The 20,282-nt window shown below is 24.9% G+C and overlaps 1 protein-coding gene across 1 annotated transcript in view; it reads right to left on the bottom strand.

The window, feature by feature from the left end:
* Positions 1-7,688: 7,688 nt before the first annotated feature.
* The window catches only part of LOC127281243 (uncharacterized), a 100,798-nt gene continuing 88,204 nt past the window's right edge, over positions 7,689-20,282 (bottom strand). The window contains exons 13-19 of the mRNA XM_051304858.1: positions 18,380-18,700; positions 17,695-18,074; positions 17,263-17,511; positions 16,516-16,996; positions 12,387-14,557; positions 9,351-9,550; positions 7,689-8,453 (exon numbers count right to left, since the gene is read on the bottom strand). Of these exons, the coding sequence (XP_051160815.1) occupies positions 7,739-8,453; positions 9,351-9,550; positions 12,387-14,557; positions 16,516-16,996; positions 17,263-17,511; positions 17,695-18,074; positions 18,380-18,700 (4,517 nt within the window). The 3' untranslated portion in view covers positions 7,689-7,738. The remainder of the gene's footprint in view (positions 8,454-9,350; positions 9,551-12,386; positions 14,558-16,515; positions 16,997-17,262; positions 17,512-17,694; positions 18,075-18,379; positions 18,701-20,282) is intronic.

Genomic DNA, 20,282 nt, shown 5'->3' on the forward strand with positions numbered 1-20,282 from the left:
TAATCATTATTTAGTTTTTTTTATCTAAAATATTTATTTAATAAACTATTTTAAAAAATTATTAAAATACTTTTTTTGTGTTGTAAAAAAAAATGTTTATTTCTACAATTTTTTTTTTAATTATTTAAAAAAGTAGATTATTAATTTTTTTTTTTTTTTTACATAAACTAAGTTTATAAAACAAATTTATTATTTTATCCGAATTAATTTGTGAAAAAAATTAAATTTTCTAATTTATAGTAATTGAATTTTAAATTGATAAAATAAATTTTCAATTAATCATTCGATTATAATTTATAATTTACAATTTATTGCAAAAAAAAACTGGTTTTTGACCTCATTTAACAGTGACTTTTCTACATAATATATAAATATATGTATATAAATAAAATAAACACAAATATAAGTGGGCGACTTTCGTTTCATCGCAATCAGACGAAAAATAGTAATTGATGATAAGAGTTCAACAACTTGGACTTATCCTCCTATCATTTTTGTCTATTTTTAATAATTAATTATTATCATTATTATTATTACCTACTAATATAAATATAAATTTTTTAAATTTTATGCAATTAAGAAAAATGAATATTATTTTTGCTGCAAATAAAATAAAAGAAAAAAAATAAAAGAAAAAAAAATTAATTTGATTAAAAAAAAATAATTATTAAAATATATTTATTATAATACTAATTTTTTTTAGAATTTTTAAATTTAATAATTAATTTCTAAGAATTTGAAAAACTATTTTTAAAAAACTGATCCATCATAATTTTTTTATTAAAAAAAAAAAAAAAATTATATATATACAGAAAAATCTGTTCGTTAGCAATTTTTTTTTTTTTTTTTTTTTGCATTTAGAATATTTCTAGAAAATCTAATTGTAAAAAAAAATTTTAATATTTATTCTACTTACCGTTTAAGAAGAATAAGAATACGATAAAATCTCTTTTGAACTCGAATTTTGTGATGTCTTGAATCCCAAAGAATTTTTTCTCAAGTAAATCTAAAAAGCCTCTCACATTGTTGAAGTCTCGCCTCGCTAAAATTATATATTATCAAAAAAAAATATATACTTTTTTCTTTCAATTTAAATGAAAAAGAAAAAAATTTCAAAAAAAAATTTAAATATGTAAATTAAAAATAATTAAAAATATTAAAAAGTAAATTAAAAATAATTAAAAATATTAAAAAGTAAATTAAAAATAATTAAAAATATTAAAAATAAATTTTCAAAAAATTGACCTAGTGTGAGCATTACGGATTAAATTTCATTAAAAAAAATTTGTAATTTTTTTCCCGGCTTTTGAAAAAAAAATTTTTATTATAATTTTTATCATTTTTAATATTATTATTATTATGTTTATTAATATTATTATAATTTTTATTATTTTTAATATTTTTATTATTTTTATTTTTTTTTATTATTTTTTATTATTTTTATTATTACTATTATTAAAATTATTAAAATTATTTTCAATATTTTAATTTCAATTATTATTATTATTATTATATTATTTTTGCTACTATTATTTTATTAAAAAATTTTTTTTTATTTATCATAATATAAAAAAAAAGGATATAAGAAACCCTTTTGATAACAGAGGTGATTTTTATTTCAACAAAAATAACAATTTACATTGAATTGTTTTTTGATAATAATATAATATTATCGTGTTACACCTGTAATTTTACTGTAGGCGTGATACGAGCTGGCTCGCTATTTTATTTGTTTATTTAATTTAATGAATTAATCCTTAATAGTGTTTCTTAATAATGTAATCGTATCGTCTCTCAGCTTTTCACATTCTGGTCACTTGTTTCATTATTATTATTATTATTATTAATATTATAATTATTATTATTATAATTATTATTTATTATTAATATTATTATATCTGATACGTTAATCCGGAGAAAGGATAAAAGTGCCTTGGATTATTATTGTTGTTTTTTTTATTCTCTCATTTAATAATTTTTTTTTTTTCATTAAATATATAATCAGCTTTATACAGCCTTTATGGTTTTTTTTTTCATAATAATTATAAATCCCGTCCAATTAAAAAAGAAAAAAATTTTTTTCCATATATAATATGAAATTTTACTTTTACTTTTCTTATATAAAAGAAAAATAATAAAAAAAAGAATTTTTTAATTGAATTAATATTAATTAATTTTTAAATAAATTCAATTAATATTAATTCCTAATTTTCGAATTTTTTTTTCTAATTTCCCTTTTCATTCCTAATTCAGTGATTTTTTTTTTTTTTTTTTTTCTTCTTCTTTCTATTTGCTAATTCTAAATTTATACAATTAATGTCAGGCTCGACACGCTCCTCCCTTCATGAAAAACTCTATCTTTTTTTTTATTTTATTTTTTTTTTGTTTATTATTATTTTTTAATCCATAACCAAATATTATGCAAAGTTATATATAAAAAAAAACAACGTGTATCTATTAATTTTTTTTTTTTTCATTTTCATGGAAATAACTTTGGCTAAACATAAATCTATTTTTTTTTTTTTTTAATCAGACATGTATATATATATTTATATAGATGTGTGTATATATATACGCATTGTAAAAAAAAAAAAAAAAGAAAAAAGTAATAAAATATTTTTGAAAACTTATAGAGAAAAAACGGAATGCAGAAAAAAATTTGAAACAAAAAATTTTTTTTTCTGTTTCTTTCTTTTTTTCTTTTTTTTTTTTTTTTTTTTTTAATGTACCGGAAGACCATCCATGCAACGAAAAAGCCCCTCTGCATTCTCTTTCCTTATTTTCTTTTTTAGTTTTTTTTTTTTTTGTTTTTTTGTTTTTTTTTTCTCTCTTATAATTGAAATCGCGCGACAGGAGATACTTGAATTAAAAAGCTAATATCACAAAGTTCTCCATTATTTATATTTGTAAGAACAAGTTTTTTTTTTTTCAATTATTTTTTTTTAATGCGAATAAAATAGTATTATAGTTTCAGATTTTATCGAATCTCATCGAAAATTTCTTACGTACAGAATATAATAATTATTATTATTAGGTATTATTATTATTATATATTTATATACACGCACTATATAGTTTTCGTTTTCAGAGCAATAATAGAAAAAACAAAAACGCACAAGACATTGAAATTATATTTTTAAATAGAAAAAAAAAAGATTAAAAAAAATTTTAGTTTAAAAATTGAGATCTTTTTAAAAATTAAATAATTCTTTGAAAAAAAAAAAAAATGTGTTTCTATTTTCTTTAAACGAAAAAAGAGACAAATATTTTTTTTTTTAAAACAAACAAATAAACGAAACGTGAAAAATTGCGCAAAAACAAAAAAAAAAATAGTAAAGTACAAAAAACAAAATTGGAAATTAAATATACAAATTTTAAATAAAATAAAGTAAAAAAATAGAATAGGAGAAAATAAATTTAAATTAAAAATACCGATCGAAATTTCTTTTTACAATTGAAATATTAAAAAAAAATTTTGAATTGAAATATAAGAAAATTTTTTAAAAACACAATATTTTAAAATTAAAAAAAAGAAAAGAAAAATGAAAGAGAAAAGAGAAAAAAGAAAGGCATTACAGAAAAAAAATAAGATACAGAAAATTGAGAGGATTTGTTCGTTAGCTTGCGTTATATAAAAAAAAAAAATCGAAGAAAGAATAGAGAAAAGGGTGGAGAGTCTGCGATCGATTATATATTATTTTTTTCAAAATTTAGAAGATCGTTTGGTTTTTTTTTTTTTTATCCAATTGAGAATAAACGTTTAATAGCCGCTTATAACGTAGTTTTACTATTCTTATATAAAAACAAGGCTGTATAAAAAGTGTGTGTGCGGTCGTGTGAATGATTTATCTCTCTCTCTCTCTCTCTCTCTCTTGCTTTCTTTCTCACACATACTTTGCTCTCATTCTCTCTTTCGTGTACTCTTTTTTTTCCAGAGTAAATAGATTAATTTTAAATTAAATAAAATCCTTCACTGAATCCTTCATGATCTTTTTTTTTTTAATTCTGCGCACTGTTTTTCCATTTTTTTTCCCCTCAGCTAATATTATTACAACAAAAGTCTCTTTCTGGGGAAAAAAAAAAGTTTTCCATTTTTTGTCTAAGTCAGTTCGTGATTTGCCTAGTCACTAGAACGCTAACTACAAGTTTTTTGTTGTTTTTTTTTTGTTTTACCTATCTCTGAGCTTAATTTTTTTTTTTTCATATTTATATATATATTTATATATATATACTTAAAATTCTAGATATACATTAGCCTAATAATCGTATATATATATATATGTATATATATATAATGCTCGTTATGAGTTAATACTATTTTACTATTTACAATGTTTTTTTTTTTTTTTTATTTCTCTTAAACCACTTTATTTTTTTTATATATATAAAAAAAGAAGAAAAAAAACATATATATGTAAATATATATATATATAGAGGGGGGGAAGGAAGATAAATCGTATGACTGAAAAAATAATTAAAAAAAAAAACAATAATAATTAATTATCCATTTAACACCTTCATACACTGGTACGTTGGACTCTTTTTTTTTTTTCTTCTTTTTTCTTCTTTACACAAATTTTCGTCAATTATAACATTCATTCCAAAATAAAAACACGCACACACTTTTATCGTTTTGACGATTAAGACTAATATTTCATTATTATTATTATTATTATTATTATAATAATTTTTTTTTTTTTTTTTTTTTGCTTTTTTTTCCATAATATTTACAAAGAAGCGTCTGTGTCTTGTAGAGCGCGAGCTCCTCTCCTTTTTGAGAAAAAAAAAAAACCGGGAGATGGAAAAAAAAAAAAAAAATATTAAAACTTATATTAATTGAAGGAAAAATACGGCATTGCATTTGCAAAATGATGTGGAATTTTTTTATTTATATTAAAAATAAATTTTAATCTAAATTCTTTTTTTTTATGATTTAAAAAACAAAAATTTGTACAGTTTTTGAATTAAAATTCAATAAAGTAAATGAAAATTTGAATTTATTTTTTAAACATAAAACTAAAGAAACGTTTTTTAGCAAACTTTCTTTAAAAAAAAAAACCTACTGTTTTTTCTTATTTTATTCCATTGTCTTAAAAAAAGCGTACTATAAAAATACAATCAAAAATACAATAGGACAAAAGAATTTAATAATTAATTAACAAAATTAATGGCTTGTTTTTAAATTTCCATTATAGCAAATTGTTTAATTAAGTTTTTTTTTTTTTTTTTTTTTATCTCAAAATAGATATATTTGTCTAAAAATAAAAAAATTAACATTTCTAAATTTTTTTTTTCATCAAAACAAGATCCTAACGATCATTTTTTTTTCCCTCTTTCGTTTCGATCAATAAAATACTAAAACCAAAAAAAAAAAATTCTACAAAATTCCATTTCATTTTGCTTCACTAATCACAATAATATTAAAGACATTGCAAAAAAAAAAAAAAGTTTTATTAATTTTTTTTTTTAGTAATAATTTCTTTTAAAAAAATGTATGTTCTTGAAATTTTATTTTCTATCATTTAGAAAGAAATTGAAAAAGAAACTACTTTTTTTTCTCGATTTATTTTGAAATATCGTTATAAATTTAAAAATACATTTTTAGCATAAAATTTTATACAATGAAATTAAAAGTAAAAAAAAAAACTTTTTTTTCGTAATGCCTTTATAAACGCATAATTATCGCATAAAAGTCATTAGTTATTAATTTTAAAGAATTTTTGAAACAATTTTATTAGGTACAATTTTTATTTAGATAAATTTTCATTTTTCGAATTAGCATTTAAGGGAATATCAACTTTTTAAACGAGTTTAAATTAATTAATAATTAATGAAAAAAAATTAATTAGTAAAAAAAATAATAACTAATTGTTGGTAGAAATATAAATGAAAAAATAGACAAATTTCACTAAAAATATCAAAATTTCAGAGCGTATAAAATTCCCATTAAAAATCCTCAGTTAAAATTTTTATTTTAACGAATTTTATTAGAAAAACATTATTTTTTCGACAAATTTTCATTTTTTAATTTATTATTTTGAGAGAATTTTTTTTAAACAAATTTTTACTTAACAAAATTTTTATTTTACAAAATTTCTCTTTACCAATTTTTTATTTTAAAAAAAAATTCTACTTTAACCGAATATTTATTTAGAAAAAATTCTAATTCAACTGAATATTAATTTAGAAAAAATTCTAATTCAACTGAATATTAATTTAGAAAAAATTCTAATTCAACTGAATATTAATTTAGCAAAATTCTAATTAAACAGAATTTTTAAAATCGCAGAATTTCAAAATTCCTCATTTATTCGAATTTTTATTTCCACTAATTGTTAATTGATAAAATTATAAAAATGTCAAATTTTCATTTTTCCAAAATTGCAAATGTTCAAATATATAGAGAATCGACAGAAAAATTTCGATGCGAATATAAAAATTAACCAATCACAATTTTCTTATTTTTTTATTGATTAATTTTTAAATTCGCGCCGAAATTTTGCATTTGCAATTTCGGACAAAGAGAAAATTAACTATTTTAAAAATTCTATCAAATATAAATTCGACAAAAAACTATAAATTCGGATAAATAAAAATTCGAAAAACTGAAGATTCGTTGAATTTGAAAATGCTGGAATTTTGAAAATTCGAATCACTTGAAATTCTGTTCAATGAAAATTTTGCTAAATCAATATTAAAAATTAGATTTTTTTTTCAAATAAAAAGTTGGTAAAGAGAAATTTTATAAAATAACAATTTTGATAGATACAAATTTTGTACATACAAATTTGGTATATAAATATTTTGTTAAGTAAAAAATTCGTTAAAAAAAAAGAAATTGAATGATAATTCGAAAAATTTGTTGAAAAAAATAATTATATCTAATAAAATTCGTTAAAATAAATATTTTAACTGATAATTTTTAGGGAAAATTCCTACGTCCCAGAATTTTTAGTTATATTTTCAAATAACCAAAAAAGTGAATTTACCTAATAATTAATTTAATAATTAATTTAGTAATTAATTTAATAATTAAATTACCAAATTATTGAAATTTAATAAAAATTTCCAACTAAATGATTACGAGAAATATTATTAAATCAGTGACTGACTTTTCGCAAATCAAAAATTTATTTATCATACACTGTCACAAAAATTAATTATCTATTTTTCAATTTATTTAAATTAAAAAAAAATTAAATTAGAATAATCTCTAAAAAAAAAAATCCCCAAAACAGAAATTCTATGAAATGAAAATTCAATCAAAAATTCAGTTTAGTAAACATTTTTCCTAATACAAAAAATAGAAAAATTCCTCTAAAATGATAAAAAAAATTTCCCTCTATTTTTTTCAGCGAAAATTCGACTTTGTCGATAATTATGCACCATTTAAAAAAATACCATTAATACCAAAAAAAAAAAATATTAAACTTTCGCAAAAAAATTCCTAATCATATATGCAATCCCGTTAAATCCACCAAAAAAAAAAAAATTGTTTTTTTTTTTTAAAATTGTAAATTAACATTTTTAATACAAAAAAAAAAGTAAAATACTTTTTTTTAGAAAATAAAAAAAATGATGATGATAAAAAAAAAATTGGCGTACCGATTTTTTTTCAAAATTCTTTTTCCCTTCTTTTTGTTTTTTTAGGACTCTTTGGAAGAGTAATAAAAATGGGGTAGTTGTCGTTGTTGAATAATCATCATCATCATTATTATTATTATTATTATTATTATCATCAATCCTCGTCGGAGAGGGGCTCATATTGCGCGGAGAGAAGTGGCGCTGGTTCTGGTTGTATGTGCTCAGATTTTGGCAACGATGCAGTTGCCGATGAAGGTGGCGGTGGCGCAGGTGGTGGACCCGTATGAACGCCAAGTGCACTAAATGGATAAAATGTCGTTGGCGCTGGTACTGGTGGTTGATTTTGTTGTTGTTGTTGTTGTTGCTGTTGTTGATTTAGATTATCATCAATGACAATTTCACTAGCACCACCAATACCGGCTGGACTTTCAACACGTGGTTTATTATTATCATCTTTATCATTCGCGCCTACTCCTCCTCCACCACCAATTCCGCCGCCGCCATTACGTTCAACATTAACACCTTTATCATCCTCTGAGGTACGCATTACTTCGACAATTTTATTTTTTACATAATCAAGTGGCGAGAGACTGTGCTTATTGGATGGGTTACCGGAAGTCGTTGTGGCAGTGGTCGTTTCATAGAAGCGTCGAGCATAATGATTTGTCGTTGCTTCTGGTGGTGAAACTGGTTCAACGGAAAGAAATTGTTGTTTACCAACGGATTGACTTGATTGTGAGGATTGTTGCGATTGTTGTTGTTGTTGTTGTTGTTGGGCGACACGAATTATTTGTCGCTCATCCTCTGATTTCACTGTGTCTGGGTCCAATCCTTTTCTTCGTTTCCATTGATCCTCGGAAGTTTGATATCTAAAGGGGAAAGAATTTTTTTTTTTGTGAAAAATATTGTTTTTTTTTGGTAATTAAAAAAATTGATTTGATTTTTTTAAAATTAATATTGATTTTATTTTTTTAAAATTAATATTAATTTTTTGAAATTAAGACTGATTCTATTTTTTTTTTAAATTAGAAATTAAATCAAAATAAAGCAAAAACAAAAAGAAATTTTAAAAAATCAAAATAGTGCAAGAACGAAACTAACAAAAAAAAAAATAAAACCAAAATAAGACAAAAATTAGTAGAAAATAAAAAAATAGAACCAAACTAAATTTAAAGAAAAAACAAATAGAAACTAATAAAATAAAACAAAAAAAAAAAGAAAAGAAAACCAAAATGAATCTAAAAAAATAAAACAAAAAGGAAATAAAAAATAAAAACCAAACCAAAATTTAGAAAAAACAAAAAAGAAAGTTTTTTTTTATTTTATTTTGAGCAAATTAAAAAAAGCAAAAAAAAAAGAAAGTATAAACGAAAAATGTAAATTAAAATTAAATCAAAATAAGGCAAAAACAAAAAATAAATTTAAAAAAAATCAAAATAGGGCAAGAACGAAACTAACAAAAAAATAAGGCAAAAATTAGTAGAAAATAAAAAAATAGAACCAAACTAAAATAAAGAAAAAATAAATAAAAACTAATATAATAAAACAAAAAAAAGAAAAGAAAACCAAAATGAATCTAAAAAAATTAAATAAAAAATAAAAACCAAACCAAAATTTAGAAAAAAAAAACAAAAAAGAAAGTGTAAACTAAAGCAAAAGGAAAGTAAAAAAAAAAAAATAAAACCAAAATAAAACAAGAAATTATAAAAAAATAAAATAAATAGAGAATAATAATAGTAAAATGAGAAAAAAAAGAAGAAACTCACCCTGAATAGGGTCGGTAAGACGACAGTGGAGGTCCATAATCTTTGGCGACAATATGTTCAATATGCTCGCCAAGAGTAACATTTTTGTTAACAACACCACCTCCACTTACTGTGACTGATCCGCTATTTACAGGATTATTATCGCTAGCAGGACTGTGTGCAACACCATTTGGTTCTGCAGGACTGTCTCTTTGGAAACCCTAAAATCAAAAACAAAAAAATTTATTTAAAAAAAAAGAAAAACCAATTTTATAATAACTAAACAAAATTTTTTTAATTAAAAATTAATTATAAAATTAATTCTAAAATTAATTCTAAAATTAATTCTAAAATTAATTCTAAAATTAATTCTAAAATTAATTCTAAAATTAATTCTAAAATTAATTATTACAATTAAACTTTGACAATAATCGTAATTTCCGAAACAAAAATAAAATTATTTGGCAAATATTTATAAACATTTGATTTTTTTTCTTTTGAGTTTCCAATCTATGTACTATCGGTAATGTAGTAAATCGATTTTGATTAAAAATTATGAATAATAGATTTTTAAAGAAATTTTTTCCATTAAAATAGAAAAAAAGGTACAATTTTTTTTTTAAATTTATTAAATCACTTTACAAAATCATTCTAGTTTTATTATTATTATTATTACTATAATTATTATAAAAAAAAAAATTTTTGACCTTATGCCATTTTTACCATTTTGGCTGTCGGTAATACAGAAATCTAATTCTAAAAGTTTTAGTCAAAAATGTGTGAAAAAAAATATCTGAGACATTTAATTTAGATGATAAATAATACAAAATCACAAATATCTTGAAAATATTACTTATAGTATTTGAGAATTTTAGAGGAATAGTTTTTGCTAATACTGAAAAAAAATTTTACTACTATTTTTTTCTGTTAATTATTTAAAAAATAGAATAAAACTACTATTTCGGATGTAGGTAATGCAGAAATTTGAAAAATTTCTTTAAATTCTATAAAAAAATATCTGAGCACTTAATTTAGACGTTTAATAAGACAAAATTAGAAAAATTTTAAAAATATCACTTATAGTTTTTGAGAATTTTATTCGAATAGATTCTGCTAACCTTAAAAACGGCAGCTAAATGTTAATTCTACATTATTATAACTCGATTCTTATGGGAAATTAACAATAGTAGATTTAAGGGATATTTTTAAATCGAAAATAGAAAAACTACTACAATTTTTAAAGTTAATTACTTTAAAAAAAAATCTACTTTTTCGGATGTCGGTAATGTAGAAAACTAACTAGAAAACTAGTTATTTCTGTAAAAAAGTATTTGTGGCATTTAATTTAAATGCTAAATAATCAAAAATCGTAAAGATCTTGAAAATATCACTTATAGTTTTAGAGAATTTTAGTCAAATAGTTTTTGCTAATAATCGAAAGCGCTGCTAAATGTTAATTCCGCAGTAATAAAATTCGATTATTATGAGTAATTGATAATAGTAGATTTAAAGGATTTTTTGGAGATCAAAATATAAAAACTGCTATAATTTTTTTTGTTAATCACTTAATATAGCAAAAAAAATCGACTATTTCAGACGTGTCGGTAATGTAGAAATCTGACTAGAAAAATTTCAATAAATTCAGAAATAAATATCTGAGGCATTTAATTTAGAAAATCAATAATTCAAAATCGCAAAGATCTTGAAAATATTAATTATAATTTTTGAGAATTTCAGTCGAATAGTTTCTGCTAACACTGGAAAGTACTGCTATATGTTAATTTAGTAGATTTAAATGATTTCTTTTAGCTAAAAATAGAAAAATTTTACTGCAGTCTTTTAATGTAAATTATTTAAAGCAAAAAAAATCGACTATTTCGGATGTCAGTAATGCAGAAATCTAAATAGGAAAATTTCATTTATTTCCGTAAAAATTATTTGCGGCATTTAATTTAGATGCTAAATAATATAAAATCACAAAGATTCAGAAAATATTTTTTAACAGTTTTTGAGAATTTTAGAGGAATAGTTTCTGCTAACACTGAAAAATACTGCTAATTGTTAATTTATTAGTTTCAAACGTTTTTTGTTAGACTAAAATAGATAAAATTTACTGCAATATTTTAAATTAATTACTTAAAGCAAAAATCTACTTTTTCGTATGTCGGTAATGCAGAAATTCGGAAAATTTCAATTATCTCTGTAAAAACTATTTGTGGCATATAATTTAGATGTTAAATAATACAAAATCGCAAATATCCTGAAAATATTGCTTATAGTTTTTAAGAATTTCAATCAAATAGTTTCTGCTAACATTGGAAAATACTGCTTTATGTTAATAAAGGAGTTTCAATGGATTTTTTTAGATCAAAATAGATAATATTTGCCGCAATATTTTAAGTTAATTACTTAAAGCAAAAATCCACTACAATTTCGAATGTCGGTAATGCAGAAATTGGAAAAATTTGAATTATTTTTGTAAAAAGTATTTGAGGCATTTAATTTAGATGCTAAATAATACAAAATCGCAAAGATCATGAAAATATTCCTTATAATTTTTGAGAATTTCAGTCGAATAGTTTCTACTTAATTACTTAAAGCAAAAATCTACTACAATTTCGAATGTCGGTAATGCAGAAATTGGGAAAATTTTAATTATTTTTGTAAAAAGTAATTGAGATATTTAATTTAGATGCAAAATAATACAAAATTGCAAAGATCATGAAAATATTCCTTATAATTTTTGAGAATTTCAGTCGAATAGTTTCGACTTAAAGCAAAAATCTACTATTTTGGATGTCGGTAATGTAGAAAACTAACTAGAAAACTAGTTATTTCTGTAAAAAAAGTATTTGTAGCACTTAATTTAAATGCTAAATAATCCAAAATCACAAAAAAATATTGAAAATATTACTCATAGTTTTTCAGAATTTCAGTCGAAATTGCTGCTAACTTTGAAAAAAACGTAATTTTATGGAATTTTAGCTAAATATTACTGAAAATTTCATTCTAATTGCTTTCAAAATTTTTTTCCAAATTTTTCATAGAAATACATACCTGAAAGAGTCTATCACCGGGCCTCTGTTGATTATTCGAAGACGGCGTTCCAGGCGCATTATCCGTACTCTGATTAATTTGATGTGTAATAATAGCATCAATAAGACTCGCGGCAGTGAGTGTCGACGAACCATCGCCCTGTTGTTGTTGTTGTTGTTGATTCGGTTGTTGTTGTTGATTTTGCCTCGACGGCTGTTGCTGCTGCTGCTGTTGCTGCTGTTGTTGTTGCGTTGGTTGATGCCTCGATTGTGAAAAACCACTACTCATAACTCTCGAAGTTTCCCTCTCAAGATGTGGATGTTGTTCACGATAAATTTGCGCAATATGCCGTCTCTCCGCCTCAATTCTCTGTTGATGTTGAATATGATGCAACTGATGTTGATGCTGCTGCTGCTGTTGTTGTTGTTGCTGCTGTTGCTGCTGCTGCTGCTGTTGATGCAAATGAGCAAGTTCTCTTTCCCTCTGCTGTTGCACTGCAATTCGATGTTCCGCCTGTTGTTGCATTTCCTTTTCCCTCTGATGCTGCACCGCCAAACGATGTTCCTGTTGCTGTTGTAATTCCTTTTCACGTTGCACTGCCAAACGATGATGCTCCTGATGTTCCTTCTCTCGTTGTGCGGCAATTTGTTGTTGCATTTCTTTTTCCCGTTGCTGTTGAATGAGACGATGATCTTGAAATTCTTTTTGCACAAGACGATGGTCCATTTCTTTTTGACGATGCGACACGTGTTGATCTTGATGTATTTCCTTCTCGCGATGATGATGCACAGCGATGCGATGCTCCATTAAATAGTCTTTCTCGCGCATTTCTTTGATTCTTTGTTCCTCTTTTTCGCGTAGATGAACTAAATCACGTTCACGTTCACGATCCTTTTGCTGTTGATGATGTGCAACTGCCATACGATGCTCCATGGCGATGCGATGCTCCTGTAGACGGATTTCTTGCTCGCGAAATGCACGATTGTCGGTTACGTAACGATCGGCCATGAGACGATCGACCATTGTTTTGCCAAGGCCCTCGTGACCGGCGCCACCACCACCACTGGAACTACTTGTTGGCGTTGAATGATGAGGATGCGGTACAGGTAGGCTTGGTTGTTGTACGGCAACATCGACAAGTGATGAGAATGCCTCAAGACCCGGTGGCGGTGGATAGTGAATTGGTTTTTGTGTATTGTGCCTCTGTATCACACCCTGACGTGGTTGGGTATGGGTTTGTGGCGGTGGTGGTGGTGTACTCGCGTAATACAATGCCGAGGTGGGTGGTTCACTTTTTACCGGTGTCTCGGCGTTTGTCACTCGTCCTCTTCCGTGCATTTGTTGACTTGTGATGTAATCGTTGATAATTATTTGCCGCGATGATAATTGTTGTTCGGTATTGTAACTTGGTGGTGGTCGTGCTGAATAGGAATTATATTGATTGGAAACAACAACGCCACTGCTTGGATTTTGACCGCCGCTTTGAACAACGTTACTCGTTGAAACTGGCGAATGACGAATTGAACGATGATAGTCGTACATTTGTTGTCCGCGTTTATCAACAGCGAATGGATGAACGGGCGTTCCTTGAGTTATTGAACCGCCGCCACTTGATTCCTTGGGATTCATTGTATTACTACCGGGCGGTGTCATTTGTCGTAAGAGACCCTCGTACCTTGCACCAGGCACTGGAGTGCCGTGCGTTATTGAACCTGTCTTGTGACTTGTGCTGATGTTGGTTAATTTTGGTGAGAGTTTTGGATGTGGAGGCGGTGGTGGTTGAGGCGCTGAGACGACTTTATTAATTTTTTGAGCTAGAGGAGGCGCCTGATTGGAGCGTGGCGATGAAACATAGACAAGGGGACTTTTTGCACCGCGATTACTTTGAACAACGTCGGATGGCGTGTGGGGATGATAGTAGGCGCCTGGCGGTGGTTCGGAACGATAGAGAGAACCAGATGATTGAGGTGGTGGTGGTGGTTTATGTTGAGGCGGTTGTAGCGAATGATTGTAGTCCTGTTGACGGGGTTTTTTGATACTTAAATCAAGTGTACCCTCAGTGTCGCGTAATGTTTGTTGTACTTGTTGTACTTGCATCACAACAAGACCCTCTTTTGGTAAATGATCTGAGGATTGGGTTTGACTACTTGGAACCGATGGTGGACAGGGTGTTATGGTCGCTTGCATTTGACCTAGAGGAGAAAAATCATTTTTAGATTATATTATTATAATATTATTATAATACTAGCAATATTAAACGCGCGCAAGCGCGCCAAATTGACTATTTCATTATTTGTTATAGAGAAATTAAAAATTAATATTATCAATAATTATTTAAATTTATTAGAATATTATTCCATATTAAATGATAAAAATAAAAATTATATGTTTATAGGCCTCAGATTATTAATTATCAAATTATTAAATTTTAAATTCAAAGTCTTTTAAAATTCAATTATTTTCCAAATTTTCAATTTAAAATCAAATGAAATTCAATTATTACCCAAAATTTCCATTCAAAATCAACTAAAATTCACTTATTTTCCAAATTTTCAATTTAAATTCAAATAAAATAAAATTATTTTCTAAAATTTCATTTCAAATTAATGATCAAAAATCAACTAAAATTGAATTATTATTTAAAATTGTAATTGAAATTTAATTATTTTCCAAAATTTCAATTCAAAATCCAAGACAATTCAATTATTTTCCAAATTTTTAATTCAAAATCTTTTAAAATTCAATTATTTTCCAAATTTTCAATTTAAAATCACATAAAATTCAATTATTATCCGAAATTTTAATTTAAAATCAACTAAAATTCAAATATTTTCCATATTTATCTATTGAAAATTAACAAAAATTCAATTATTTTCCAAATTTTCAATTTAAAATCACATAAAATTCAATTATTATCCGAAATTTTAATTTAAAATCAACTAAAATTCAAATATTTTCCATATTTATCTATTGAAAATTAACAAAAATTCAATTATTTTCCAAAATTTCAATTCCAAAATCAACTAAAATTCAATTATTTCCCAAAATTTTAATTCAAAATCAAAGAAAATTCAATTACTTTCCAAATTTTTAATTCAAAATCTTTTAAAATTCAATTATTTTCGTAGTTTTCAATTTAAAATGAAATAAAATTCTTCAATTATTTTCTAAAATTTCTATTCAAAATTAATTATCCAAATTTTCAATAAAAAATGAACTTAAATTAAATTATTATTCAAAATTTCAATTAAAATTCAATTATTTCCCAAAATTTCAATTCAAATCAAAGAAAATCCAATTATTTTCAAAATTTTCAATTCAAAATCAACTAAAATTCAATTATTTTCTAAATTTAAAATCAAATAAAATTTAATTATTTTCTAAAATTTCAATTCAAAATTAATTATTAAAATTTTCAATAAAAAATCAACTAAAAATGAATTATTATCCAAAATTTTAATTGAAATTTAATTATTTTCCGAAATTTCAAATCAAAATTAAAGAAAATTTAATTATTCTAAAAAATTTGAATTCAAAATTAATTGAATTTTCAATAATCTGAATTTAAAAGCATTTAAAATTTAATTATTTCTAAAATTTTCCATCGAAAATTTTTTGAAATTTAATAATTTCAATTATAACTCTAAGGGAATTCAATTATTTTTAAATATTTTTATAATATTCTTTGAAAATTCAACTATCTGAAACCATTTTTTAAAATTAAAAATGATTATCAAATTATTGTATTTTGTCTGTAATTTCTAATAAATTTTTTAGTGAAATCATATAAAATTTTAATTAAAATCACTTGAAGTTCAATTAATTTCTAAAATCTCAATTTTAAATCTTTTGAAAATTCAATTAAATTTAAAAAATGTTTTCCAACAAATTTTTTGATAAATTATTTTTAGTTCTGTAAAATTTTATTATTGTTTGAAAATTAACAATATCTTTTGAAATTTAATTATTTCTAAAATTTTCAAGTTTAATTTGACACAAATTTGACACGTCATAAGATTACTATTCAAAAAACACGTGAAATCATAAAAGACCAACTTCAAGTTAGGACAGAAGGACAGACCAAGCATTTTATTATTATATAATTATTATTCAGGTACTAAATTAAAAATAAGTCCAAAAAAATACTCACCAATTTGTTGAGGACTGGGAATTGATCTGTGCCCATGATGTGGACTAGAGACAACAGATAATGTGGCGAGATTGGATTCACGATTTTGCGTTGGCGCTTGTGACATACTTGTTTGATGCTTATATTCGCGAACAAATGTAATGTCATTGCGATGATCCGTATTGAGAATACTTGATATTGTCGGTGTACCAGAACTAATTGGCACTGAGGAACTGCCAGTATTCGCTGGACTATTGGGATTCCTCTTGAGTTGCATTTCAATGACACCTAACATGAGATCCTTGACAGTCAATGGATTTGTATTGCTTGTTGTCGATGGTGAATGACTCGGCGGCGGTTGTTGTTGTCTTTGCTGCTGCTGCTGCTGTTGTTGTTGTTGTGAGGTTTGATGAGGCGCCATTGACGAATTAGAACTCGATGTTGACACCGTTAACACAATACTATTCTCCAAATCAGCACCACCCTGACCTTCGTCCGCCGTCTCCTGGAACAAGCAGTCAGTCTCTATCAGATGGCCCATTGCCATCACATAATACTCAATAGTTTTAATTTCTTTTTGAAATACAAAACTATTTTTACTATTTTTCAACCGATTTTGTATTTTTTTTTTGGTCTTTTTGGCAAAAAGGCAGAAAATAAATATTCGTAAAGTGGTAAAAATTAAATAAAAGAAAGAAATTATAAAATTTGGTATTGAAAATAAAAAGTAATTGATATTTTGTGAATAGAAATAAATCTTGATCTTACCGTGGCAGAACTATCGTAATCCTCACGAGCGGGAAGTGAAACAGTACAGGGTAATTGCTGTGCCGATGAGGACGATCCTAACGAAACGACCGAAATATCGGCAACTTTATCAACGACTTTTTGATCCACAGATTGCGAAAATGTAACCGTAAGTGCAGTCGAAGTCGATGTAGCCGACACTACTGGAGTTGTACTCGAAATAGTATTCGCTGGACTTCCCGCACTTGCCGTGTCACTTGTATCGTGAACCTAAAAAGAAAAAATATTTTTTTAAAATTTTTCTTTCCTTTTATAGAAATTAAATATTTTTCTCTAAATTTTTGTTTCAAAATAAAATTTTTCTGTCTCCTTTTTTTTTTTAAATTTACAATAGAATGGAAAAAAAATTTGATTTTTGAAAATATTTTCAAGAAAAGAAAAAAAAAAACTTACCGCAATTTCGTCGCAACTACTTGTACTGCTTCCACTTTCCTCCTCGTCAGTGAGACATGGTCGTCTTTCTTCGCCGAGAGATTGATAATATTCGGCAACAACTTGATCGAGTCCATGTTTCTTTCGATAGGTGAAATAATAACTTTTACATTGATGATTTGTTTTTTCGGCAATTTGTTCCGAGACTTTTGGCCAATTTGTACCGTGTTCACGTAATGCACGACGAAGTTGTTCAAGTTCCTCGTCGCTCCATTGTCCAATCATTGATGAATCGCCACCCTCATCAATTGTATCAGCGCCACCCGATAAATGTGGCGCCAATCGTCGTGATATTCGATTGAAACAAGTCGAACAACATTTTGTTGCATTATTAGGTATCTCTGCAAAAAAAAAATATATATAAAAATCAATTCAACAAAATCGTAAAAAAAAAATTTTAATTACAAAAGCAACACAATTTACCAAAGTAAAAAAAATTACAATTATTTAAAAAAATTATAATTTCAAAAGGCAAAAAAATATTCACAATTTACAAAAGCAAAAATAATTACAATTTACAAATAGAAAAAAATTTACGAATAGAAAAAAATTTATAATTTACAAATAATAATGTTTTGTAAATTTAATTGAAATTTTGGAAAAAAATTAATTTTTTTTTTTTTTTAATTATAGAAGAGCAACTTACGAAATTCCTTGACGACGGGATCGCGAATTTCAGGTGGGAGATCAAGCCATTTGGCAGGTAACGCTCTAAGTCGTTTGACACGATTCTTGGTGTTGGCATTATTGAGATTTGGACATCCAGGAAGAGGACACGTGACGTAGCGTCCTCGCACAGCCTTACAACGGCAGGTGTTACACACCCGAGCACCAGGTAATACCTGTTCTTCTTTGATTCCATATTGTGAAGCTTGACTCCTTGACAATGGTCGACTTTGATTGCCACCTTCGACAGTGCTTTGACAAACAGCGCACGTATGTATTCCCAATTGTCTTGTTCCAACTTCTGTAAAAATACAAAAAAAAAGCAAATTTATTTCAAAATTTTCTTTCTATTAAAATATTATTCTAATTCAAATTATTCAATTTTTATGAATATTATTGGAAAATTTATGTTCGTTTAAGAAAAAAATTAATTTAAAAAATTTTTCAAACTGAATTTTTTGGTAATATTTTTTATTTAATAGAATTTTATTCCAAAGTAATTTGTGGGAATATTTGTGCAATTATTTTTCAAAAATTTTTTGCAGTTATTTATTTTTGTTATCAAAATAGGTTTTTTTTTGGGAAATATTTTTGCTATTCTTTTTTATAAAAGAATAAAAATTAGTATTTTTAATATAAAATATTTTTAAAAAATTGTAATATCAAGTGGAAAAAATGATGGATTTTATATACGGATAAAAATTGAGGAAAATGAAGAAAATTGATAGAAAAAACAGACGGTAGGAACTACTTTGATTTTATCGAAGTCGATTGCAATATTTAAAAAAAAAAAAAAAAAAATACTAAAATCAACTCAAATTGAAATTTTTTTTATCATTATTATTTTTACATGAAAAATTCATAAGGACACGGTAATCGATATTGCGAATTTTATTAACCACTTTATTATCGATTTCTTTAAGATATGGACTTTTAGATTTCTCATTAATAAAACATTAAATTTATTTTTCATTTCTCCTCGAGGAAGGGAATAAATTTTTTTTTTCTAGAATTTTTTATTCTCTATTTTTTTGCTGATGGTTAAAATTTCATTTTTGTCATTCCAATTTTTCCTAAAAAAAATTTTTATTAGGAATATTTCTGTTTCTTTTTCAGTTTTTTGTTATAAAAATAATTTTTTGCAATTCTTTTTTTAAAAATTTTTACAGTTTTTTTTCGTTATCAAAATAGTTTTTCATTTTTTTTTTATTTTCAAGGGGATTTTTGGAAAAAAATTTTTCCAAATAAATTTTGTTGGTAATATTTTTGCAATTATTTTTTTTTTTATTGAAATTTTTTAGTGTTTTTTTTTAAATTTTTTACGGTTTTTTTTTTGGTTATAAAAAAATAGTGTTTTGATAATTAAAGGATGTAGAAAATGGGTTATAAAAGCATTGGAGTGAGGAGATCAGAAAGAAAAGGGGATATATATATATAGGAAAAGGGATTCGAGATGAAATGCAAAAAGGATGGTGAGGGTGCGCACACGGAAACAGAATAATTACTGAGGGACCTTGCTGGTTAACTAATTAAGGATAGCCAATTAAAAACTTCTCGCTCATCGTGCATGCACAGTGCCGTTTTTCACAGACCAATATAATTTAAATGTATAGAAATACACAGAAACGAAAATTTGTTAACGCTTGAAAAATTCAGATTCCATATAACGAGGGGCAAAACATTGTTTGTTCACTTTTCCATCACATCCATATATATAAATTTCATATATATATATATATATATATAACCCCATCAATTTATCTTTCATCCATTTTCCAAATTTATTTATTCAAATCGCGCAGTAAAAAGCAAAGCTTTCTTTCTTTCCCCCTTTTTTACAAAAACTTAATTATTTTTTAAATATATTTTTTTATATATATTTT

This window comes from Leptopilina boulardi, unplaced genomic scaffold (genome assembly GCF_019393585.1).
Source record: "Leptopilina boulardi isolate dan_hultmark-lab unplaced genomic scaffold, ZJU_Lbou_2.1 LbouV2_266, whole genome shotgun sequence".
Lineage (NCBI taxonomy): Eukaryota > Metazoa > Arthropoda > Insecta > Hymenoptera > Figitidae > Leptopilina > Leptopilina boulardi.